General features: G+C 49.8%; 7 protein-coding genes across 7 annotated transcripts; 4 read left to right on the top strand and 3 right to left on the bottom strand.

Annotated features, from left to right (window-relative positions):
- Positions 1–697: 697 nt before the first annotated feature.
- On the bottom strand, positions 698–3,236 carry T069G_06595 (fungal zn(2)-Cys(6) binuclear cluster domain-containing protein; the record flags this gene model as incomplete). Its single annotated transcript, XM_056173805.1, has 4 exons — positions 698–1,504; positions 1,596–2,132; positions 2,178–2,567; positions 2,988–3,236. The coding sequence occupies 4 exons, from the start codon at positions 3,234–3,236 to the stop codon at positions 698–700; spliced, it is 1,983 nt and encodes a 660-aa protein (XP_056027384.1).
- A 2,634-nt stretch (positions 3,237–5,870) lies between these two features.
- Positions 5,871–7,871, top strand: T069G_06594 (prion-inhibition and propagation domain-containing protein; the record flags this gene model as incomplete). The annotated part of the gene is made up of 2 exons (XM_056173804.1): positions 5,871–5,949; positions 6,022–7,871. The coding sequence occupies 2 exons, from the start codon at positions 5,871–5,873 to the stop codon at positions 7,869–7,871; spliced, it is 1,929 nt and encodes a 642-aa protein (XP_056027383.1).
- Positions 7,872–8,172: 301 nt separating this feature from the next.
- On the bottom strand, positions 8,173–8,640 carry T069G_06593 (uncharacterized protein; the record flags this gene model as incomplete). Its single annotated transcript, XM_056173803.1, has 3 exons — positions 8,173–8,256; positions 8,349–8,414; positions 8,563–8,640. The coding sequence occupies 3 exons, from the start codon at positions 8,638–8,640 to the stop codon at positions 8,173–8,175; spliced, it is 228 nt and encodes a 75-aa protein (XP_056027382.1).
- A 2,895-nt stretch (positions 8,641–11,535) lies between these two features.
- T069G_06592 (protein kinase domain-containing protein) lies at positions 11,536–14,763 on the top strand (the record flags this gene model as incomplete). Its single annotated transcript, XM_056173802.1, has 3 exons — positions 11,536–12,436; positions 12,500–12,597; positions 12,658–14,763. The coding sequence occupies 3 exons, from the start codon at positions 11,536–11,538 to the stop codon at positions 14,761–14,763; spliced, it is 3,105 nt and encodes a 1,034-aa protein (XP_056027381.1).
- Positions 14,764–15,344: 581 nt separating this feature from the next.
- Positions 15,345–16,868, top strand: T069G_06591 (uncharacterized protein; the record flags this gene model as incomplete). Its single annotated transcript, XM_056173801.1, has 2 exons — positions 15,345–15,422; positions 15,477–16,868. 2 exons carry the CDS (start codon positions 15,345–15,347, stop codon positions 16,866–16,868), a joined length of 1,470 nt encoding a protein of 489 aa, XP_056027380.1.
- Positions 16,869–17,332: 464 nt separating this feature from the next.
- Positions 17,333–18,541, top strand: T069G_06590 (f-box-like domain-containing protein; the record flags this gene model as incomplete). The annotated part of the gene is made up of 1 exon (XM_056173800.1): positions 17,333–18,541. The coding sequence occupies one exon, from the start codon at positions 17,333–17,335 to the stop codon at positions 18,539–18,541; it is 1,209 nt and encodes a 402-aa protein (XP_056027379.1).
- Positions 18,542–22,478: 3,937 nt separating this feature from the next.
- T069G_06589 (mitochondrial carrier protein domain-containing protein) lies at positions 22,479–23,515 on the bottom strand (the record flags this gene model as incomplete). Its single annotated transcript, XM_056173799.1, has 5 exons — positions 22,479–22,649; positions 22,692–22,929; positions 23,005–23,164; positions 23,248–23,416; positions 23,498–23,515. 5 exons carry the CDS (start codon positions 23,513–23,515, stop codon positions 22,479–22,481), a joined length of 756 nt encoding a protein of 251 aa, XP_056027378.1.
- Between the last annotated feature and the right edge of the window lie 414 nt (positions 23,516–23,929).

Raw genomic sequence — 23,929 nt, 5'->3', positions numbered from 1 at the left:
ATCCTAGGCTCGCTCACGTCGACACCGCCGTGCTGCAGATCCTCATCGCGCCAACAAATCTACCCTAGAACCAACCACGCGACAAGCATTCGACACGTAGAAAGCAAAGTATCTCACATTAGCCGATGATTTGAAGTGGTTTTTTTCAATATTAATGGTGAAAATAATGGTTGAATCTAATATTTACGTAGTATTTGCTCTTTGCTGAATCCATACTGAGCAAGGAGCACTATTGAATGTCACTATGCGTAAATCGTGTGAAAAGAGACATCTTTATATGCTTGCTCCTATCCCGAAAGCATCAACACATCTTGCAATTCTTCCATCATTAGCATTCAGGAAGAAGACGATTAAGACGAATAGAAATTTCTAACCACAGAGTAGAAATTCGACAAGGAGATTCATGACTCATTAATATACAAATAGATCTTAGATACCCAAAAATTCCAAAAAAAGAGGTCGTCTCACAACGGCGCCTCAACCGACGCTCTGACCCTATTCAATGCTCCTGATAATAAGGAAATTTCAAACTCCCCCATGTAGACCTGCCTGGGTAGTTACTGTGAAGGCGGTCCTCTCGTATGTAAATGACATTTCCCCAGTCTCTATACCTAGGTACTTTCCAACAGACACGTCATATCTACAGTATCCTTCTCTCTTTTTTGAAGAGAGAAAGACTTACACGTCAAGCCTTGGTTTATCCTAGTAGATGGGCCGGTGGCATGCTATCGAAGTTGCTGATGATGGATTCGTCGGCGGCAATGCTGTTCATGACGTCTTCCTGGGTGAATCCAAGCCAGTACTGCGGATTCTTTTGCTGCTCCTTCTTAATGTGGTAAATCTCCTGCGCTACACCCTTTACCTGTCCTCGTGCTCTCTCTGCGGCGCCCCACACGGCAGACAGCTCATTGAGGGCACCGATGTTAAGGCGAATCTGCTGCCTTAGGTCATCATCATCGTGTTGAATGAAGAAGAGTGCCCACTTGTTGAGATGCACAATGGAAGAAAGGGTAATGACGCAGGTGAAGAAGTGGGTGTGGGACAGCAACGGCACTCGGTGTGTAATTAGTTTGCTGATTCCGTTGGCTGATGTTATCGTATGCTTCGTGTGCTTGTTGAAAAGGTCTCCCGCCGGGACTAGTTGGTATGGTGCGCAAGAGGTGATTTTCTCGGAGGGTGAAGAGTCGAGCTGCGAATGAGGCTGGTGAAGAAGGATGGACGTGGCGTACATCATCATGTGTGCCTGGAACATCATCTCATCAAGCTTACCATCAGCCGTAAGTGAGTCCCTCTTGTCCTCGGGCAAGTGAAGTCGCCAGTTGGTAAGGAGATTCTCGATCCGCTCCAGGTTCTCGTCATCTGGCCCGTAAATGGGAGGAGTTCTCATGAATCTACCTAGGTTTCGGCCACAGAGAATTCGGTATGAAAAGGAGGAGAAGCGGCGCTCATCACCGGAAAACTCTCGGTCTTCTAAATCTTCCAAGCTCATGGGTTGGGGTATGTGCTACAAAGAGAGTGTTAAAGCAAGAACAGTCTCGATTGGGGTGGAAATGGGAGAGGTTAAAATAAACAAGAGCTGTTCAGTCGAAACTTACCCCAGACAAATACTGGTGCTCCTCACAAGGGAGGCTGACTTCGGCCGGCACATCATAAAGCAAAAAGTTGGTCATCCTGTGGACACCGGCAACCATGCCGTCAATGATGAACAGATCCCACCATGTTCGCCGCCAGCTCTCCTCTAGCACTGGGTTGCTTCTTCCGTTTAGAGTAGCAAAGTGCGCCTTGTTGAGGCCAATCGAAAGAGCCAGCGTCTCAGTTCGGCCGAGTAGCTGGGCCGCCTTTTCATTTTGGCAGCAGCCATCTAGCGCCACGATGGACAGCATCATCGCCTGAACCTTGAAGCCGTCCTGAGGTTGGGTCAGGTCGTCGAGAAGACGCATGGCGTCATCGTACAGACTCAGCCGTGATTTGCCCACATCGATGAAAAGCGATCCAACCCATCGGATCACGGCCATGAGTGGGTCGATGGAGTTTTCACTGGCATAGCGAAGCAGGTGCTCCTTGGGGAGCACAAAGGGGTGTGAACCATGAAAGTAACGGTAGAAGGAGTCGATGCACCTCTCCTGGAGGGTCTGCATGGGAAAGTGAGCGGGGAAAGGGAGGTGGGTACCCGTCACCATGTTGGCGGGCTCAATGCCGTTGATGCTGCAATACGACCGATACAGCTGTGCCTGCGTGACGGCAGGGGTGGTTTGGAAAGGCGTCGCCGGAGCATCGGCGAGCAGGCCGTTGGGGCTGAAACTCTGCATGGCCATCGGGGTCGAGGGCAGCGGCACCGGCATGGCGCTGGAGACACCGGCGCCGAGCAGCATGGGGCAGTCCGACGCGGCAATGCTGATGGAATCCGTGTCGGGAGGAGATGTGGCATGGCGTTTGTTTGGGTTGTGTGCTGGTCCTCGACGGGGTCCCTTGTAGCCGCGTCGAGATGCTACGTAGATGCACTCGAAGTTGGAGCCGACGCATCGAGAGCACGGGGTCTGCCCATCGCACTTGAGATGCTTGCTCCGCTATACGATCGGACGCGAACTTGTGATTAGCGAGACGTGATCCATTGTGTCAATGCGCAATCGAGTGATGGGTTTGGGTTTCTTGGCAATGGTGAACATGGCGAGAATAGTACGAGATTCGTGGATGGAAAACTACTACCACCAGCATGCGATTCTCATACTTTGCTTCCTCCTCTTCTTCTTCTCTCGTCCTTCTCCCCTCCCCTCTGCTCTTTTTCTTTTCTTTTTTCTTTCCTTCTGCTTCTCTTCTTCTTCTTCCTTGCAAATGACTCGTCCCGAATCAATGCATCGAGAAAATTGGGGTTTCTGCATATGTCGCTGGGGTATCAAACGAACGCCTCCAAGCGAGGTCGGCGATGATGACGAAAAGGAAAAAAGGAAAAAACCAATAAAAACCAATAAAAGCACTGTTTCACTTACGCAAGCCAAGCATGCCGCAGGAACAGCGGATTCCCGCGAGCGTCCATCGCTGTCGTCCTTCAGCTCGGAGGCCTTGACTGGGTCCTCCGGGCTCCTGTTAGCCAGGCCAGCATCGGGCACGTCGGCGACTGCGAGAGGAATCCGGACTCCATGCGTCGGGGAAATCGGCGACTGAGATGCAGATGACGAGGAATCAGGTGGTGACAGGGTCCCGACGGGTGTCTGCTGCACACCAGAACTGTTGGCCATGGCGCTGGTGGTTGAGTTCGTCAGACGGGCCTGAATGGGTGAGAATCTTGTTGCTGGTAATCGAGAAAGAAGAAAGTATGGAGAGGAAGAGGAACTCTTTGATTGAGGACTGAAGCTCAGGGGAGGAGGTTCGCTGGCACGTCCGGGGTGGGGAAATTTTATGGTTCAACGGTGCGGGCAAACGTGCTGCGGTAGTTCCAGGGACTCCCGGCTCTCTCACTCCGCGGTAGCAGGTACTTGCGCCTTGTCTTGCCGTGTGTGTTCTCGTCACTTGGCCTTGAGCCTGGCTAGCAGCGGACGGGAAGCAGGGAGCCGTAATTGGTGATATGAACACTTGATATTGGACTCGTGTCTACCTTGCCTGGATTGCTGTTGGTACAGGGATTACGATATACGATGAATGCCTAGTGCTCGCGCCTATAAGTGCCCGTTCCAACTGCAAACCGGAAGCCCGGGAAAAGCAGGCAACGGATGTATGAATAATGCTGTTGCCTCCCTCTTGCACTCTCTGGTTGAAATCTGCCTGCACGAAGCAACAAGCACCGATTGCTGGATTCAAACAAGACACAGACAGAGCATGGAAGTAGAGGGTACCAGGGGCGATTGCGCAAGATGTACCTGAGACATTAAAACAGAGTTGGGCGATGCATCTGGTGGTACCGTCAAGTACCTGTCCGGGGCCCTGCTAATATCGACCGGCGCAAATGGTGTTGGATCAGTGAACCATCCGATCCAATTACTAAGATCGAGTACATGCATGTACATTCGATAGCTTTCAAGGGTGCCAACGGGAGAGGCAGTGCTGTCCGAAACGAATCCCATGGAATTGATACAATATGACAGCATAGCATAACATCCAGTTGCACAGCACAACAGCACATTGATCACATCTTCAGACTCATCAAAAAGGGTTGTTCCAGACATGCAGCCCAAGCACCGCGGCCCGGTAGATGTGAGACACGGCCGGGCTAATCGCAGAGTGCAGAAAGTTGGAACTTCTTGGCCTCGATCTAGCGCCATGCGCCCTATTGCCTTAGCGGTACTAGGCACCTGGCACAGTGGTTGGACGCCATCGCGGAGCCCTCTCCGCAGGCCAAGCCGCCTGTAAGAACGCTGAAAGCCCGTCAGATTGCTAGCAGAGCGCCACTTCTAGCCATGTGCGAGAGACAGAGACGGAGACGGTACGGTACACGTTACCTTAGTATTGGATTGGATTTCGGATTTCCAATTTGTATGTACTCTCCTACGTGGAGATAAGACGGCAGCCGCGCAAAAAGTTGTGTACGGCAGGGGACCGCAACATTGAAACAGCCTACTGTACTCCTTTTTTTCTTTCTTTCCTTTTTGCTGCCAGCCGTCCGGATGACGAGCACACCATACCAGAGTACTGCAGGTACAGTAACCATGTACCTACCGGATCGGGATCACGATGCGTGAATACACGTACCTTCATCATCAAGCACTCAGACTTGAGTTGAGATAGATATACTAGTAGTAAAGCATCCAGCCACTTGCCGGTAATATCGGGCTTTAACAAGGCACCGACGATGAATCTACATATATCTACTTGGTAATCTACGGAGTGCCAGGTGCAACCCATGGATCTTACAAGTTGCCCATCTTCTCCGCAACTGCACCACTAAACTTCTGACGCTATCCGCAGCGGAAGCTGGATGAACCCACCCACAACGAACAGACCAAAAGGCCTCTACTTTTCCCGGGGGACCCAACTGCAAGGGAGCACAAACACTCAATTACGGAACCCAGCGACATTATTCTCAGGCTAATGCAATCTGTAAAATGAGATCTAGAGCAAGCCGCCTTTTCGCGGGCCAATCGCTGCGCCCCGTCGTTCCGACGCGCGCGTTCACTACTCTCACAGTGTCGTTTTTGATTTTGCTGTTGCTGTCGTGTAACCCAGCAGACGCCGAGACGCGAGCGCCACCCAACAGGAACTACTGCCCTGGTACTAACTTGTACTATCAGACTATGTAATTGTGCCGAACGACTATTTGTGGATGGAGACGATCTAAGCCTTATGTTAGGGGGAGGCAAAGGGGCGAAAAGAAACACCAGCAACGATGGCTCCGTCTTCGGGGATTTGCTCTCAGCCTTGGATCGGGAGTCTTGCTGAGCCCTTTCCCGCAGGATAGGCGTCGTGACTCTTTATGTTCACGTTGGATTGAGTAAAATAGTAGCTGGCTTTTTTTTGTTGGCAGAGAAGTAGGGCAAACCCGGAGTTGCATATATCAAATTGTACTCGTATATGTGGCTGTATTATCATAACACAAAAGAACCATCTTCACCACCAACACCAACAATCCGCTCCCCCTGCCCCCTTGTCTCTCCCTCTGCCGCCGTCGGTTCGGTCCACGATTCGCCATGCCTCGGTCCTCTTCCGCTCCATCCCCACACCATCTCGTAGGCAATTCGCTAGTCTCGTCCAGCCCTCGTTACACACATGTAACACGAATCTTGGTGCGCCATACCGTACAGTACCAATAGACTAAATGGCCTGTTTGTGCTTGCATCAGCCTCCAATTCTCACCCAACAAACTTGAACCGTCAAATCCCTCGGCACGCTGAACCAGGGAGATTCCGGCCTTGGGATCTAAGAAAGCCCCGTCTGCATACATGGATCCCGTCTCCCTGGCTGGCTTGGCTCTTGGCGTTGCATCCTTGGGGATGCAAGTGTATACATCCTGTATTCAAGGCATGTTTTCATGTGATTTAAGCTTGTGTGCAAAATATTGTTAACATTCTGCTGGATCTTTTATACGAAAAGGCATCCAATTGCTTGTCACGGCACTCGGCTATGAAGATGATTGTAAATACCTCAATCTGCGCCTCCGCCTGGAGCAGCAGCGTCTCTTTGCCTGGAGCGAGACATCTGGGCTGCTGGATGTGAATACGGAAAACCAAGACCGTATCCTAAACTCAAACGTTTTCAATCTCCATCGCCAGACCGTGTTAGATTTACTGGTGCAAGTCCAATGCTTGTTTGACGAGTTTCTCGAAATCCAGAACAAGCACAACCACCTGACTCCCGTTCGCGACAATGGCGATTTTCTCATCTCCCCTGAACAGGATGCCAAGCAGGCCAGCTTTCCTATATCAGAGAAGAAGAGGCTGTTCATCAAAAAGGCTATGATCAACCTCAAGGAAAAGTCACAAGAGGGCTTGAAAAGGCTCAAGTGGGTATCCTTTGACAAAGAAGGGTTCGAGCACCTGCTGTCCAAGTTTACTCTCTTAAATGATAGCATGATGAACATTCTGGACCACTCACTGCAGATTGAGATCCGACACACGGTGCAGGATACCAACCGGGGCGTATTGCTTCTTCATCACAAAATTGCCGACCTTAGCCACCTTGTGTTGGCTCTCAAGGCTCAGCTGGAGGCCAGAGATGTTGGCGCATCGTCACGCACACGAATGTCGAACGTTGAGAGAGAAGCAAGCATGGCCGAGCTGAGGCAACTTTCCAAGCTAGCCAAGTTCAAGGCGTTCAATGAGACCATTGACCCCAAGTCGGATGCTCCCGCGGTGATTGACGAAGCTGTGGCCGCCTTTCTGGGGCTTGCCAAGCCGGGAGACCCGCGTCTTGTACAGATGCCGAAGTACCTTATAGAGCTGGACCCCAACGTGGATGACTTGGATGACCCGCGGTGCGAGGCCATCATGAAGACTGCCCAAGGGAAGAAGAAGGTGTGGATCGAGTGGAAAGACTACGATACCGCGGGAACCCCTGGTTGCCTGTCCAAAGCGGACATTGTCGACAGAGTGCGGAAGCTGGCTTGTTTGCTCAACCACAGTCCCAAGCCAGAAGCCTTTCGGACGCCCCATTGCATCGGCTTCTTCGACAAGGCAGATCCAGATGTTCCGGAAGATGATGTCGACATTCTAGACCGGCGGCTGGGTTTGATATTCGAACGCCCGGAGAGTGACGACCTTCATGACAGCCTCCCACCGGTGTCTTTGAGGGAGCTGCTCTTAGACAAGGAAATTCGCAAACCTAGAGTTACAGAGCGGATCAAGCTTGCGCATGCCCTCAGCAACTGTTTACTCTATCTGCATGCAGTCAACTGGCTGCACAAAGGTCTTCGCAGTCACAACATTCTGTTCTTTAGAACAAAGTCGGGCCATGTAGACTATTCCCAAGTCTACCTCTCAGGCTTCGACTTCTCCCGCCCCGGCGGTTCCGACGAAGTGACCGAAATCCCCGGCTCCGACGCAGAGCACGACCTATACCGACACCCGCTGGCGCAGTCAAACCAAGGCAAGGGCCGCCAACGATCGAAGAAGAGCTTCGATATATATAGCCTCGGCGTCATCCTGGTGGAGCTTGCGCACTGGAAGCCGGTGGAGGCGGTGCTCGGAATCGAGATGAGGCTGGCAAAGGGCCAGTCGGATGTGGTTCGGCATGTGCGGAGCCAGCTGCTTGCCGCAGAGAGCGTAGCTGATGTTGGTGCTGAGATGGGAGAGAGGTTTGAAGAGGCGGCGAGGAGATGCTTGACGGGGGAGCATGAGCTGGGTTTGGAGGTTGGTGAAGATGAGACTGCTGATGAGGTGGCGGAGAGGTTGTCGGTGCGATACTATGACGATGTGGTGAAGAAGCTGGCGGAAATTGTGGTATAAGACGGATATCATATGTAACTTGAAGGTTGCGTAAAATCAGGTAGTAGCCATAACGAGAAGCCAAAAAGGACTAGATAAAAAGTAACATGAACATTATGAGCACATGGTGGAAACCGAAAATGTAAAATCTCTTGATATGTAAAAGTTGTGGGTATTGCTCTATTCGTCGAGACTGAATAGTCTGGGATATCATATCATTAAATGGCCAACACGCGGCCAAAGAAACAAAGCTCCTGGGAACATGTCGTTCCCTCCCTCAAGGTATTTCCATGTTCAATATTATATCCTTGCGCAACACTGTTTAGCAGCAGCATTCGCAGCAGTCCTCAGTGCACTCGCAGCACTCGAAGCAGGCAAGACCGGCGCAGATACCGCAGCAGATGGCCTATATAGGAGCAAAAAGATGTCAGAAATCAATAAATCGGATCGTTGATGTGGCTTGCTTATTGGGATATAAATAGTAGTAGTGGCACTTACACCCTTCTCGCCCTCGCCACCACGCATGCTAGCGGTGGACTCCATGGCCATGGGTTGGATGGGACGCTGTGAACGAAATAGTGTTAGCAAGACAATGATGTCACATATTGCTTTTCTTCTATATCTGAATTGCGTATAGAATTTATTCATGTCTTCAGTTCTAACAATCATGCTGAATCTTGGAAGACAACAGGCGCATCCGGTTGGCACATACCGGCTGCTCGGAGCTGACTCGGGCAGGGGCCTCGGCAGTCATCTGCTGGGCGACCATCTGGGGCTGAGGAGAAGACATTTTGTTGATTGTGGTAAAAAGAAAGGCGTTAACCGTTTATAAAAAAGTAGCGAAAGTGATTTATTATCGTATACGAGCAGAAGTAAGAATGGGAGGGAAAAGAGAAGGGGGGAAAGCTAGGTAGATGGGGTGGAGGACCGGGACTCTTTTTAAGTCAGATCAACTTATCGTGGGAGGGAGCTGTTTGGCCTTCGATAACAACGAACGAGCGACGCAAACGCATCAGTCACACACCAGGGGCGCAGCATCAGCTTATTGCTACAGACACTAGCCCATCAGGACGATCCCGTTTACCGCCCATCGAAGAAACCAAGCCAAGCAGGAATGGCATGTTCGGCTGCTCGCTTTTTGGGGGTTTGGTGTCTCGCACTGGCGCTATAACAGGTATCCTTCATGCGTTGATACTACCACATCCCGCCTAGTCCGGGGGAACCGGATTGATATTGATTAACTGGATTGATATTGATTGACTGGCTATGGAACTCGGGGTGGAACCGCTGGCCAGCTTTTTCTGGATTTCTGGGACACGAAACGACATGGGCGGGCGGTTTGCACGGCACGAATGAGCCGAGCGGTGCTTAGCATGGGATTTGCTCATTGGTGGACGAGGGCTTTGGGATTGTCGCGATGGGGCTTAGTGGGTGTTTTGGGTGAGTTGCAAGTGTGTTGGCATTGGGTGTTTTTTTTTCTTTTCCCATTGATGCTTGTTTCTTTTGCGGCCTCCCGTCACTGATGGAGATGATATCGTGAGGCGATGCAGGAGTGCGTACGTACGTACGTACGTCCACGGAGATTGTCCGTGAGAACCCGAGTCCGTTGATTCTCATACCTTACATGTATAGTAGTATACTTGTATACAGGAGATGAATACGAGTAGTACTTCAAGCGTAAACACCAACCCCTCGGAATTCTTACCCAGCTCAGAGATACTCAAACGCGTGTACCGGGTCTTGTTCCCACGGACGTGTCCGTGTCCAATTGCAGACGCTATTACAGCCACGTCTCAAGGTCACAGGAATAAAGATCTGATGCTAGCAACAGCCACACGCATACGCACTCCCACAAGGGGTATAAGCAAAGAAGTAGGTGTGTCAAAAGAGGACAAGTAAGGAGTAAAATAAACAATACACTAAAGAAAAAAAGATAAAAAGAAAAAATACTCGTAAGGTAGAATAATGAAGCTAGTTTGGGAGAAGGCTGGCTGAATCCGCATGAAGCAGTGGTACACCGGCGCTTGTATCTTCTCTCCGGCATGACGAACTTGCGTTACATCACAAGAGGGAAACAAAATCCCTGGCCCGTTCATTTTCCTAAATCGAGGGGACACAGCTACAGCTCAGGCGGGGCCCCATTGAAATCGTGGCTGTTCACGGCTTCTCGGCATTGTGGTGCCTGAAGCCGTGCCGCTGTCGTGCGGGATCCAGAACATTGCCGTTTGGATTCCTACCTACGTACTGTAACCCTACTGTACTCGGAAAATGAAGGAAAAAAGGAATGGCAAGGAGATTGGCGGGTGTGTACGTACGTCAGAGAGGCGAATTTGCCAGTAAAAATAGAAGCCGCGCCTGGTAGAACGAAGATCGGACGTCGCATCTCCAGTGATTGGACTCTTGGAGGAAATAAAATACAACGACATATTCTGGGGAGCACATGGCTGGTCCCTTGCGGTGGACATCACTCAGACCCTGCGTAATTGATGGTGGTCCCTGAAAATCGCATTGATATTATGACGCCCGATCTGTAAATATGCGACACCGCCAATTAAACGGGGACTCATCGAGCTTCTCTATATGGTAGCCTTCAAGTTTCATCAATAATTTGGTGATTGTAACGCAAGCATTGATCTGCAGTAGATGATTTCAGGCCATTAAATCCACCTAGTCTCTCACACAACTCGTGTCTTGCTCAAACACAGCTCCAAGCTCCAACCCCATTCAACACACATGTCAAAGCGTTTAGGCTCGTCGACTAACATCCTCGCTCCCAAGTGGGACACGACACGCATCATCGATTTCTGTAGATTGTCGAACCACTGTCAATAAACTCGTTCACGACTACTTTCATGCTTAAAAGCCCAGCACACCCCTCTCTACTTAACCTCAAAATCCCAGTTCTATCTACCCCATAACCGATGCGCCGGATCTAGCCCATAAAAAAAGCCGCACCTAGCTAGATCGCCATCGTGACCTGATCTCTAGATTGTAGCTGTCAAAGGACCCAGATCACGCGGGCATGTTAGTATGAGTAGACGGACGCTGCCCTTTTTGCCGCTTGGCTGTTGGGCGGTGACCGATCGAATCAATGCCAAACAACAAACGAAATTTCATCTTGGCAATGCTGAACTGATGTTCCCAACCCAATCACATGGCCGCTGGGTCTTTTGGGTTTGGTGAGCTTCAGCAGAGATGATGCCTGACGCTCCATCTCCAGCGATTCTCTCCAGCCGGCCAACCAAATGCCGGGGCCCAATGACATCCGGGGAGCGATTATTAGCCGACGATATCCCGATCGCATCCAGGGGGTTTCTTGGCCGCTACTACAGAGCACTACGAGGCTGGCGATTCTAGGCAGTCTTCAATCCCAAGGGCCGAGTGTCCTTTTTGAGAAAATATAAAGGGAAAAAAAAGGGAAATCTCGCGGCCTGTATATCTACCGTCATCACTAGGCAACGACCAGCCGAAAACCACGCCTGGCCCCCCGTGTTTTTCGCTTGCCAATGTCTTGATCGCTCACTCGCATCTGGCGGTATCAGCATCACCATCTCCAGCGCGCCCCTCCGCCCTTGGCTAGCCCAGTTCCAGTACGTCACCAGCTTGGGCCCTTTTCTCCTGCACCCAACGAGGCTGGCCTTTTGCTACACCATCGACACTCTCTCGTGAGACCGTCTCGACCACCATGGCTTCGTACGGCCACCGAATGGCCCCGCAGGCTCATCATCCTCACGCTGGATATCCAGCCTCGGGCGCTCCGCCGGCAAACGTGCCCCCGGCCGGCACCTTTGCCCCAGGGACCAAGATCCAGGTCGGCAACCATCGCGTCCAGATCCAGAAATACCTGTCCGAGGGCGGCTTTGCCCATGTCTACCTCGTCAAGCTGCCCAAGGCCGTCGACGGCACCGACCTGGCGGTCCTGAAGCGAGTTGCCGTGCCCGATAAGGAGGCTCTGCGGGGCATGCGAACCGAAGTCGAGACGATGAAGCGTCTAAAGGGGCATCAGGCCATTGTCACATACATTGACTCCCACGCGTCGGAGCTCAAAGGCGGCGGCTACGAAGTCTTTCTGCTCATGGAGTTTTGCGATGGCGGCGGTCTGATTGACTTTATGAACACCCGCCTGCAACACCGCCTGACCGAGCCCGAAATCATCAACATCTTTGCGGACATTGCCGAGGGCGTTGCCTGCATGCATTATCTCAAGCCGGCGCTGTTGCATAGAGATCTCAAGGTCGAAAACGTTTTAATCACCAATCATGCGGGCAGCAAGCGGTTCAAGCTCTGTGATTTTGGTTCGGCTGCTCCTCCGCGACCGGCTCCCTTGACGGTAGTCGACTGCCGCCTGATGGACGAAGATGTTCAGAAACACACGACATTACAATATCGAAGTCCCGAAATGGTCGACGTTTATCGAAAACAACCGATTAACGAAAAGTCGGATATCTGGGCATTGGGTGTTTTGCTATACAAGCTCTGCTACTACACAACCCCCTTTGAAGACCAAGGGCAGCTGGCTATCCTGAATGCAAGCTACAGATATCCCAGCTATCCAGTCTTTTCAGACAGATTAAAGAAGCTCATTGGTATGAATAGCACATTCCCTGACTTATAATTCCCTGACAGCTTCATTCGCTAACCGAAACTAGCCTCAATGCTCAAAGAGAACATGCAATCGAGGCCCAATATATACCAAGTTCTAAAAGAGGCCTGTGCTATGCAGGGCCGAGAAATGCCAATCCACGATGTGAGTCCCTTTGCAGCCATCGCCACAATACTTGTCTTGAAGCTAACAACATCTTCTTAGATTTACTCCGGCCGAGCGAGCGCAGACCCCAGATTGAACCAACCTTCTGTTACAGACCCGAAATCACACCAGGCACCTGTTGTGGGCGCCGTCTTCTCGTCAGCACCCGTCAACGAACAGCAGACCCTCCCAGACATTACACCCATGAGAAGAGGGCGTCCGACTCCTTCACCATCTCGGACACCTGGACCCGGAAAAGTCACCGATGGCGATCCATTTGCTGCCTTGGACTCCAAGGCTACCGCCGCTGCCGCCGTCCGCAGGGCAGATCCTGATGAGCTCTCAGCCAGATTCCCTCGTCTCGACGAATTCTCCTTACTTCTTGATCAACAGACGTTCAACTTTGACAACACTGGCCCAATTTCGCCTCGTCCTCAGAAAGATTTGAATACAAAGGTTGCTGAACGATTGGCCGACGCAGCATTTGCATCTTCTCGAAGTCCCGCGCCTTCAACCCCGGTCCCAAGACCACACTCTGTCGCGCCAATCTCGTCTCGCCCTCCGCCGGATATCTCACCGCCAACCCTGGATGTCAAGCCTCTTCCAAAGTTGGTGCCGTCATCCACGGCGCAGTCCGGAATTAGTCGAGCACAGTCTATCATTACGAGCAACCCTGAGCTCAAGGCCATTGCTAACAAGACGGCAAGCTCCTCATATGTTTCCACGGGGACAATGACGGAGAAATCTCCTGACAAGGAGCGACCGGTGGACGTGGAGAGAAGCAGACGTTCTTTCGACGTGGAAACCCCACGCGCGCCTGTAGCCCGTGCTGCGGCGGCTCTCACGGGACAAAACACCGCCAAGCGACACTCTGGTGGAAACTGGGCGTCGGCAAACACTCGATCTTCCTCTGTCCAGCCGCGATTGAGCCAGAGCACTGTTGCCTCGTCCAGGACGTCACTGGATATTCTCAGCTCCGCAGAAGACCTGATAGACATGCGATCTTCCGCTGGCGATCTTGTCAGCAAGCCGCGGCCTCTTAGCTCTACATTCGAGCCGAGCACCCTGGAGTATTTGCGCGAGAGGGAGAACGCATCCAAGCCTTCTTCTCGACAGTCCTCTACGAATCGACACTCGTCTTGGCATCTGCCCTTGTCGCATGCCAACACCGGCGGAGCAAGCTCGAAGGAACCGACTTCTCGTAGCTCAAGAAGCATCGAAGTGCAAGAATATGATCAAGACCGCCAAGGCCAACGTTCCGAGGTGGCAGTCTCGACTTCCAAGAACTTGCTTGCAGGCAAATTTGGTGGTGCATTCAAGAGGTTTGAAAACAATGCCTCATCTGATAATGAGCCAGCGAGATCTTCATCGCCCGGCAAAGAGCAGGGACGCCGTGCTTTGACGCCCATCCAGGGTTCTGAAGCAGCTGACGACCGGAGCGATACAGACGGAGAGGGACACGCCCACATGACAGCCGAGATGCGTCGTGATATGGAGCGTCGCCAGTTAGAAGAGGAGGAAGCTAGAGTAGAGGCTGCGCAAGCAGAATACCGAAAAAGGGTTGCAGAAGGCAGCGGATCGCCCTCCAAGACTCGACCCCCCACGGCCCCAAAGCCTATGGGAGCAGCACGCGCTGCCAGTATACAGAACAGGGTCCAGAGTCTGTTGAGCGAGGAACAAAAGCCGGCGAACGTGCCGCGGACAGCCCATGGATACGGAAGGTTTACGGATTCTGAGCCGGCTTCCGGAGAGGATAAGCCCCGTCCCGAGGTGAAACGCAAACCAGCGGTGGCTGCAAAGCCTATCGTTGTAGATCCACGACGAAGTGACGGATCCTTGGTCGATGGTAAACAGGCTGCAGGTTCGGCATCAGCTTCTGCGAGCGTGTCTACCAAGACTCAGGCCAAGCCAACAGCCCCAAAGAAGCCTGTTCACCTGAATAACATACCAACAGGAGGAGGTCGACAAGCCTCCTCGCCAACCAAAGAGAGGGATGACCCCACATTTGAGCGTTTGATAGCAATCGACCTCCCCGGGCAGCCGATGCTGGAGATGACTTCGCGGGACAGGGAGGACTACATTGAGGATTTTACGAAGCGTTTCCCCAGTCTGAGCACTATAGAGTTGAGCCGAGAGGGTGGGCGGGAGAGGGATGGGACGCGATGATAGAGATTTTTTTGTTTTATTTTTTTATAACTTTTTTTATTATTATTGACCAACATTTCACCCTTGTTCGGCAAAAAGCATCGGTTCGAAATATTACGAAGCAGATACAGAATATATTGAAGCATATATGGGAGCATTTTATCGGTCGTGGAAATACAATATTTAATCTCCCCCTTTCTCTTTTTCTCTTTTGTCTGTGATGTAGGTGATTTACTTGTGAAGATTCTTGTCTCTTATCTTACTCTCTTTTCTCTTCCTCTATTTTCCCTTCTTTCCTTTTTCTTCTTTGGCTGTGAAATGTATATTCTGCTTGTAAATTGTTTTCTTTCTTTTTGCGGGGTTTCTCTTCTTTTTTCTCTTTTTTTCCTTCCTAATTGATGTTGTCTTATGTAGCTGATTCTGCTGAGTTGGAAATTATGCATAAAACTAGTATTATGCATTAAAAGCGCCCGCCATGCGCCTTATCTTATCAACCAAGGTACCCATAATATTTTTTTTTGCCATTGAGAGACTGCATCTGGATCTTGGATTGATCTTTCGTACGTCGTACAACACAAAACATCGAAATACAACAACACAAGATGGCGAAAAGAAAGAGACAAGCCGCTGCTGCCAGCGAACCCGTTCCAGAGCCTGTATCCACCAAAAAGTCAAAAACTGTCGAAGAAAAGACAAAACCCACCAAGAGCAACACAAAGGCTGTTGAAACAAAGACAGAGAAAAAGGCGAAGCCAACGACAAGCAGCAACAAGTTTGTGGAGGAAACCATTCAGATCGTCGCCGGATCCTACGACCGAGTTCTCCATGGACTGACGGCCACAATTGGCGCCAAGGGAGACGCCGAGTTCGCCGATACGTTCCTCTTCAATGCGCACGCATCCGCCATTCGATGCGTTGCCGTGTCTCCCATCTCACCCCCGGTTCCGGGTCAGACGCAAAAGGTCCTTTTGGCCTCTGGCGCCACGGACGAGCGAGTTCACGTTTACAATTTGTCGGCGCATCCCCCGAGCAAGAAGAACCGCGATGCATTGGCCAGCGTGGCTCCGAGACCGATCCTGGAGAACCCCAAGAACAGAGAGCTAGGAACGTTGCTGCACCACGACTCGACAATTACGGCGCTGAGGTTTCCTACGAGGTCGAAGCTTCTTTCGGCGAGTGACGATTCGACAATTGCTGTGACACGTACACGAGACTGGTCCATGTTGAGCAATATCAAGACACCGAAGCCAAAGGCTCATGGCCGACCAACCGGTGATACAGCGCCTTTCGGCGGTACACCTTCCGGAGTCAACGACTTTGCGATCCATCCGAGCATGAAGCTGATGATTAGCGTTGGCAAGGGAGAGAGATGTATGCGATTGTGGAATCTCGTCACCGGAAAGAAGGCGGGCGTGCTGAGCTTTAGCAAGGAGATGCTGAGAGAGGTCGGAGAGAGCAAACATGCCAGTGGCGAGGCACGAAAAGTGACTTGGGGAACAGCAGACGGAGCGGACGAGTTTGCAGTGGGATTCGACCGGGATATCATTGTTTTCGGAATGGACAGTGTGCCAAAGTGCCGGGTCATGCCGACGACCAGAGTCAAGATACACCATTTTACCTACGTTACCATCGATGAGGAGACGGGAGATGCGCTGCTAGCTGTCTCGACGGAGGATGGCCGTGTTGCATTCTTCTCGACAAAGGCAGACGACCTCTCAAAACCCGAGCCTTCGGACAAGGACGACAAGAAGGCATCCGAAGGAGCTTTCCCCGTGGCCAAGTTCGTCGGCTACGTAGGAGGAGAAGGCGTTTCAGGCAGAATCAAGGACTTTGTCGCCATACCGAGCACGGGCAACCCGGGGACGTTTTACGTGGTTGGGGCGAGCAGCGACGGCAAGATTAGGGTGTGGACGGTGCAGGCGGAGGAGCTGCTGGAGGCGGCGAGGAAGAAGGATGCCAAGATTGAGAAGCCGGCGGGAGAGCTGAGGGGGACGTATGTCACGCATAATCGGGTTACGTGCTTGGCGGCGTTTTTGATGGTGGAGAGGCCCGAGGGGGCGGAGGATAGTGAGGAGGAGGTTGAGGAGGAAGAGGCCGAGAGTGATAGCGAGGAGGAGGATGAGTAGGGGGTTGTGTTGAAGGGTTATGGAAGCTGCATAAGGATAGGATATGCAGATTAATGAATACAGATTAGTACATACATACTGATGTTTGCTATTATCGCAAGTAGAATTACGATTGATTGCTCGTCTCTGGCGGTCTTGCTGTCTGCAGAGTATGCCTTTTGGATTCCAAGTCGTCTCCAGGCTTCGGTCATGGCCTCAATATGTGATTGCACTGAATGTTTCCATATCAAATAGCTGTCACTAAAAGTGCTTGTAGCATGCATTTCCCACTGAAATAAAAGAGTAAAGGGGGAGTGCTAGAAACTTGGCAGGTGCCAACCAGCTTTCCCTCCTGCAACTCCATTGGCATCGCCCACAAACGAACGATCGGCCATTTTACAATCTCATTTTCTATTAAATCCTTCTCTCAGTTCGGGTATTTCGAATCAAAAAGCCTTTGTTCGTCTTGCTGCCATATTTTCATCATGCCGCCGGCCAGCCTGATCACGCTGCCAGACGAAATTCTCCTGATGATCTGCGAACTGCTGTGTTACCACTGTTCTTGCGCTCCGCAAAGCCCAGATGACAAATCTTTCAACACGTATCTATGGTCTCTCGTGCAGACATGTCGGCGGTTGCGTGACATCGCAGAACCAATATTATATCATCGTATTTGGCCCGGTGATAATCTCTTCTTTCTGCGTACTATCATTGCGCGGCCAGACTTAGCTGCCCAAGTACGCTCCTTTTTTTACGACGAGGCTGAGCCGCGTGACGCTTTGGACGAGGATCTCAATATGTTGAAAGCGGAAGCACGACGCCTTGACATCAACGAAAGTGATAAATGGGTTCGGAAGTGGGATCGAGAGATTAAGAGGCATGGAGGCGAGTGTGACCAGCGGCTCTTGAAATTGATACTCACTCATCTTCCAAACACAAAGAGATTGTCTATCGTGGTGCCGCTCTGGGAAGAAACCACCTGCCTAACAGATTCTCGCAACAAACACATTACCATGGAGTCCATTCGCGATCTGACGTTGATTCCTGGGGATATTTTTGACCTTGGTCTTCTAGGCGGCCTTCTAACCATGATGCCATGCGTTGAGAGCTTGACGGCATATGAGTGTGGGGGCATTTCGAAAAGTATTCCTCTTGCTAGGCTCCGCACTCTTATTTTCAAAAACAGTATGATCACTTCGACATGCCTGAAAACGATTATCGACTCCTGTCCAGAGCTGGAACATTTTGAGTACTATTTAAGGCCTTATGATGAAAATTATATCTTAGACTTCGAGCAGCAAACAGTTACGTCTGGACAGGCGCAGCGCATACTACACTCGCGGAGGAAAACACTGAAGAATTTGAATCTCGTATTTGGCCAAAATTCCCCCTCATACTTGGACCAACTTGTGAACCTGGAAGATTTCCACTTGGGCAATTTCCACGACTTTGACGGATTAGAGACGCTGTGGGTGCGTACGACTGACTTTGGGACGGATGACGAGGACGAAGATGTCCCTATATTCCCAGAAGATGTGGAAGATCTAGTTAGTAAGCTACCTCAATCACTCATCTGTCTCGGCTTCTGCGGTTCGCACAAAGATTGGGATGGGATAGAGATCCTGCAAGAGGCAATTTTAGAGGGGTATTTCTCGAAGCTCGAGTTTGTGTTGTTGGAACATGAAAAGGGATAGTTTGAATACGCGCGTGAACTACTTGCAGATGTTGACGTGTTCTGTGCGTATTTCAATGACACTAAACTTGATGATTTTCCGGATTGTTCTTCTAATCCAGAGTTTGTGGAAAAAGAAGAGGAAGAAGAAGATTGGGAAGATGAAGGAGAGTAAGGAGACTGTATCTAAAGCTGATATTTGGAGGCTACTGTTTCGAAGAAGATGAAGCAATACAGTGAGGGAATCTTGCAATTTCTTTTGCTTTATTCTCGGGGAGGCCTGGGTTGGAAGTGAGAAACACTTTGTTAACGAATGGCATGCGGTTTAATATTTCTATGAGCTTTCTGTAATAGAGAATGGCGAGTCTCTCAAAGAAATTAATAATTATAAGAGTGTGAAGAGACTTCTTTCCATTTCTTTGCTTTTGTATCTTGCTGCAAGGTTAGCTGGGATTTTCTACACTCATACAAGCGCTTGCTCTTTGCTATTTACATCTCGTGAACCATTTGGCGGCAGCTATATTAGGGATGTACCTATACTCTCTCCTCCCTAGCCACAGCGTTACAGCATTATACATGCCCAGTCAAATAACTGGTATCAGAAGTGCTTGTAGCCTAGACAGCCTGCAGAAACAAAGAGAGAACGTGACCCTGAAAAGGAGACAGTGTAACACTGGAACAAAGAAAGAGTATGACGCTGAACAAAGAGAGAATGTGTGCCGGCTGATGCCTAATATCTCGCACACAAGAGGAGATATGCATATATATCTTTTTTTGCAATTCCTTCTCCTCTGAGCTTTCAGAAACCATCAAACATTCTGCACAATTTCACTCTTTCGAGCTCACCTACAAGCATGGGATTTCGAACCAAAATACTGTTCCTACGATGCAAACGTATATTCGCCAAGGCACCGGGCAATCTTGAGCCTCCAGGCAGCCTTGAGCATCCAGGCAGCCCTGAGCCACTGCGTGGCCTCATGGCGATGTCGGACGAAATGCTCCTTGAGATATGCAAAAAGCTATGCCCGAATGGTTCTGATATTCCAAAACGAATCTATTGAGCCTCAGCTTGACTTGTCGGCGCTTGTGTGCTATTGCGCAACCATTCATATACCATGATGCTAGCTCCACAAAGATGTGGAAGTTTTTGCGGACTATTACAGAAACCAAACACTTGGCTGCTCAGGTACATCACTTCTGCAATCGTGGTGGCGAATGGTACTGGCGTCGAGAGAATGATGGCCCCGATCATGAAGAGTCAAGTGACAACGAGGCCGAATTGACGGAGCATGAAATGAACTCCGCTCATTATAGACTCCTTGGAAAGACTCTGGCAAAGCTTACAAAGGCAAAGCCCTTGACGATTTATATGCCAGTCTACGAGGGCTATCCTTGGCAAGATGTACTAAAAGTATCAGTTTCAATGGAATCTGTCACCCGCTTATCATTGATACCTTGGAATCCATTTCCCATTGACCTTGGCCAAATTGGCGCCTTTCTAGCCATGATACCGTGCCTCGAGAGATTGGAAGTGGCACGTTGTAAAAACGTTACGAAGCAACTGCCTCTTGCAAGCCTTCGCTCGTTGGAATCGAGTGTAGCCAGATGGATAAAGAGAGCATGCAAAACATTATCGACTCGTGTCCAAAGTTGGAACATTTTGCCTTTGGTTGGACTTGGAAAACTACTTTGTTAGAAAACGGCAAAGAAGCGCTTACCTGGAGTCAGGCGCAGCGCATACTGTACTCACGAAGGGATACACTAAAGCACTTGAGGTTGGACTTTAACCAGGCTATGTCAGCTATTTTCGAGTACTCAATAAAGCAGGAAGAGTATTTTGGCAGTTTTCGCGAATTTGATGCGCTGGAGAGCCTGTGGGTGTTGACAGTTGGCTTTGGCTCAAAGGACGACGAAGCAATTTTTCCCACATTCCCCGAAAATGTGCAACATTTGGTCAGCATGTTGCCTAAATCGCTCACTTGCATCTATTTCAGCGGCTGCCACAGATCATGGAATGGGATAAAGGTGCTGGCACAGGCGGTTCGAGAGGGACATTTCCCAAGGCTTAAGAGAGTAGCGGTGGAGGAAGACGATGCATCAATGGCGGCTAAAGTACTTCCATATTACGAAGAGCTATCCACTACTCTCGGTATGCGTTTCGAGATTTTAGAACGTGCGGAAATGCGCACCAGGTGGACGCAATATTCTACAGCTGCATATGCATAAAAGGATTTGATAATGGCGTGAAGTTTCTAAAGGGATGCTATGGCTAGAGGATGAAAGTTGCAGCTCTCCTCAATCGTTTAGAAAGAAAAGAAAAAGGAAAAGGATGGAGCAGAGTATTAAAATTGACTCGCTGCTCTTGGATCGTATCGAGAGCAGGCTGTGCTCTCGAGAGGGAAACGCGGAGTTTTGATGATATAGTCTTTCTATGACCTTACTGTGACAGACCTGGATAATTCTCCTTTTATGAGTTAATCATGTGGTAGTAACACAGAGGTGAAAAACAATAAAATTCCCTCTCCTGGTTTCTGTGTCTTGTTGCGAGCTCAGCTGGTGTTTCTCAGAGCAATGCATTCTATTCTGTTCATGTTTGATGAGAGAGGATGATGGCGATAATAGGACTGCTCTTGCTTGTTTTCAGCAAGAGATACTTCCCCTTCACCAGGCCTGATCACCTGATAGACGTACAAACTTTCATTTCCTTCATTCCTTATCTATACTTTCAGTATCATTTTTAACTTTTCCTTCTCTACATCTTAGTTTTTCTGTCTCTCTCTCTCTCTATTTCTCTTCCACGCTCCTTCTCCCACCGCTTATTTTTCTTTCTGGAACTGCTCGCGCTCTAAAGCTAAGGAACTGATCTACCCCCCTTTAATTCCGGTGCAAGATGAGCGACCATGTTGACGGAAACACGCCGAATCTTCGACCCGGCCCGGATGATGATCGCGACTTTACAAGCATCCTACTGAGGTTTAATACGCAACTAGATCGTCTAGTCGCACGTATGGACGCAGCTGAAGAGCGAGCTACTGCGAATGAAGAGCGAGCAGCTGCGCGTGATATTCGTATTAAAGCAATGTTTTTTTACTGTCTTTTTATCTAGTTCATCAAGCTTAATACATTTTAGGTCCAAGAATCTGGATCGTCGCGCTGAGAATGCTGCCCGCTATCGCTTCTTTAAATCGCCAGAGGTAGCACTTCAAAAGTTAAGGGAAAGGTTATCCAGCACCCCAAATTCGTGATCCAACACTCCAGCGAGTGCGTGGAATTCAAGTATTTGCTACTGTATTTGCTACTACTAGGTACTACTTTCTGCTACTATCACTACTTGCTGCTTCTATCGCTACTTTCTGCTACCACTACTCTCCTCTAGTATCTGCCATTATGTATATACTCTTCTAGTATCTACTACTATCGCCGTCATCCTCTAGCATCTGGCATTATTATTCAGTACATATAGCTTTCATGTAGGACATGAGATGCTGGATAGGGAACTTGGGTGGCTGAATAACTGCTCCCAAAGTTAATCGACCTCAGAACTGGAGACGAGATTGTTAGTTTCCCAACTTCGGTGGCAGACCTGTCTCGACTTGATGGCAAGTGTTCTTCATCTGTTTTTCTGATGTTCTTTTAAACACTAATTTTGAATAGAAGCGACGGCGAGAAACATTTTGGACGCTCTCCAAATTGATCACCAGGAGAGTGATTCGGCTGGTGTGCTTGAGCTGCTGCGTTACTACGCGTTTTATGCCTGAGCTTGATGACCAGAGCTCGCCTTTCAAGGCTATGTAATTAGTATACAAGTTTGCAGCCAAATCACTTGCAAGAAGTTTTCTTTGGTACAAATGCTGATGTAGAACCTGATGCCTCTGCTCCCAGTGTAAAACGCTCATCCAAGCACTTGCTCTCCACCATTCATGTCTCGCAAACCATTTGGCGGTAGTTAGGTATACTAGCTACTGCCTCCTCTCGAGCCACAGCTTTGCGGCATCATACATGCCCAGATACAAGCCACTGCCTACTGCTGTCCAAGCAGAGCGAAATGCTCCTCCGCGAAAGAAGCCCCGGATCCCCCTCTCACGCCAAACATCTTTCACAGTCTTCGTAAAAGGTATTCTTCTATGCCGCTGCTCCGATTTTGTCTGATCGTGCTCGCTATCAGCTCTCACCATCATCCGTGTTTTAATCACATCGCTCGGCGTAGTCACAAACGCAGCCAGACCCCCAGCCATGCCTGCACTGGCTCCCGCAATCAACCCCGTTTCCCTTACACCTCTTGTCTGATCCTCTCTTGAACTTAATCTTTGATTCCACAGACGTTTTCGTAGATTCTCGAATAGGGGAAACTGAAGCGCTGTGAACGGCAGGTTACGTGCAACCAGGGCCGAATACCCCGTGAAAAGCCCACTTGCAGAACCAGTCGTAAGTAGGCGCCGGAATGCCATCAACGATGTCGATGTACTTGCTCCCTTGGCTTGCAACATTTGGGCATTTTGCTTAATGACTTCGCCAGGCGTCAGAACGAGGCACGAGGCCATCTCGGCGACTGCTGAAGCGAGGGAATGGGTTACTGGCTCGGGCACGGGGAGATGCCGCCCGAACACGCCTTTTGCAGTCTCATATGTTGAAAAGAATATACTGGCTGATAAAACATGTTAGTTAACTCACTTGAAATACGTACGGGATGCTTCTTCGAGATGGGGCAGAAGGGCTGTTGTCACACACCTGCTGGGAGAGTTGCGAGTATTACGCTGCCGATGCCTTGGTAGAGGCCCCTCAAGGCGAGAGGCTTTGAAACGGGAGATTTAATGAAGTCCTGGCTTTGATGCCGCGTTTTCAGTGTGTCGAGGGGATATATGAGCACGTCGACTGTGAAGGCCGCAGCGGCACCGGCCTTGTTTACACCAAATTTGTGAGTGTCTAGAATACATTGCATGCAGAGATAAACTTATTAATTTTTTATGAATAAACTCACCAGATAGATCTCCTTCATTTTGTCACCACGATGAGAAAAACAATCCCGCTCGTCTGATTTGCATGAGGTGAATTGTTAGCAATGAGTAACAATGGGAACCTTGAGGTCCATCAACGTCACTGTCCATGACATCATGAAGCCGACATTTGTATCCAATCATAGCGCCTTGGAAATCCATTTTTGTAGGCGAAATGCACATCACAAGCACAACATGTTTTCACGCAATTGAATGATATTCACAATATCAACGAAGAATTGATTTGTTTGCTTTGTCTTATTTTATTTATTCCCAAATAAACTACCTGGTAATGTACAAGAATGGATAACCCATTGCTACAAAATTACTGATACACACAAAAAGAAAAAAAACATAACCCTCCGTCTTCACCGTATTCTAGCCAAAAGAAAAAACTCTCTAAACCAAAGTGCCCG

The sequence above is a fragment of the Trichoderma breve genome, chromosome 4, assembly GCF_028502605.1.
Source record: "Trichoderma breve strain T069 chromosome 4, whole genome shotgun sequence".
Taxonomy (NCBI): domain Eukaryota; kingdom Fungi; phylum Ascomycota; class Sordariomycetes; order Hypocreales; family Hypocreaceae; genus Trichoderma; species Trichoderma breve.
This window is presented reverse-complemented; position numbering and strand designations above follow the sequence as displayed.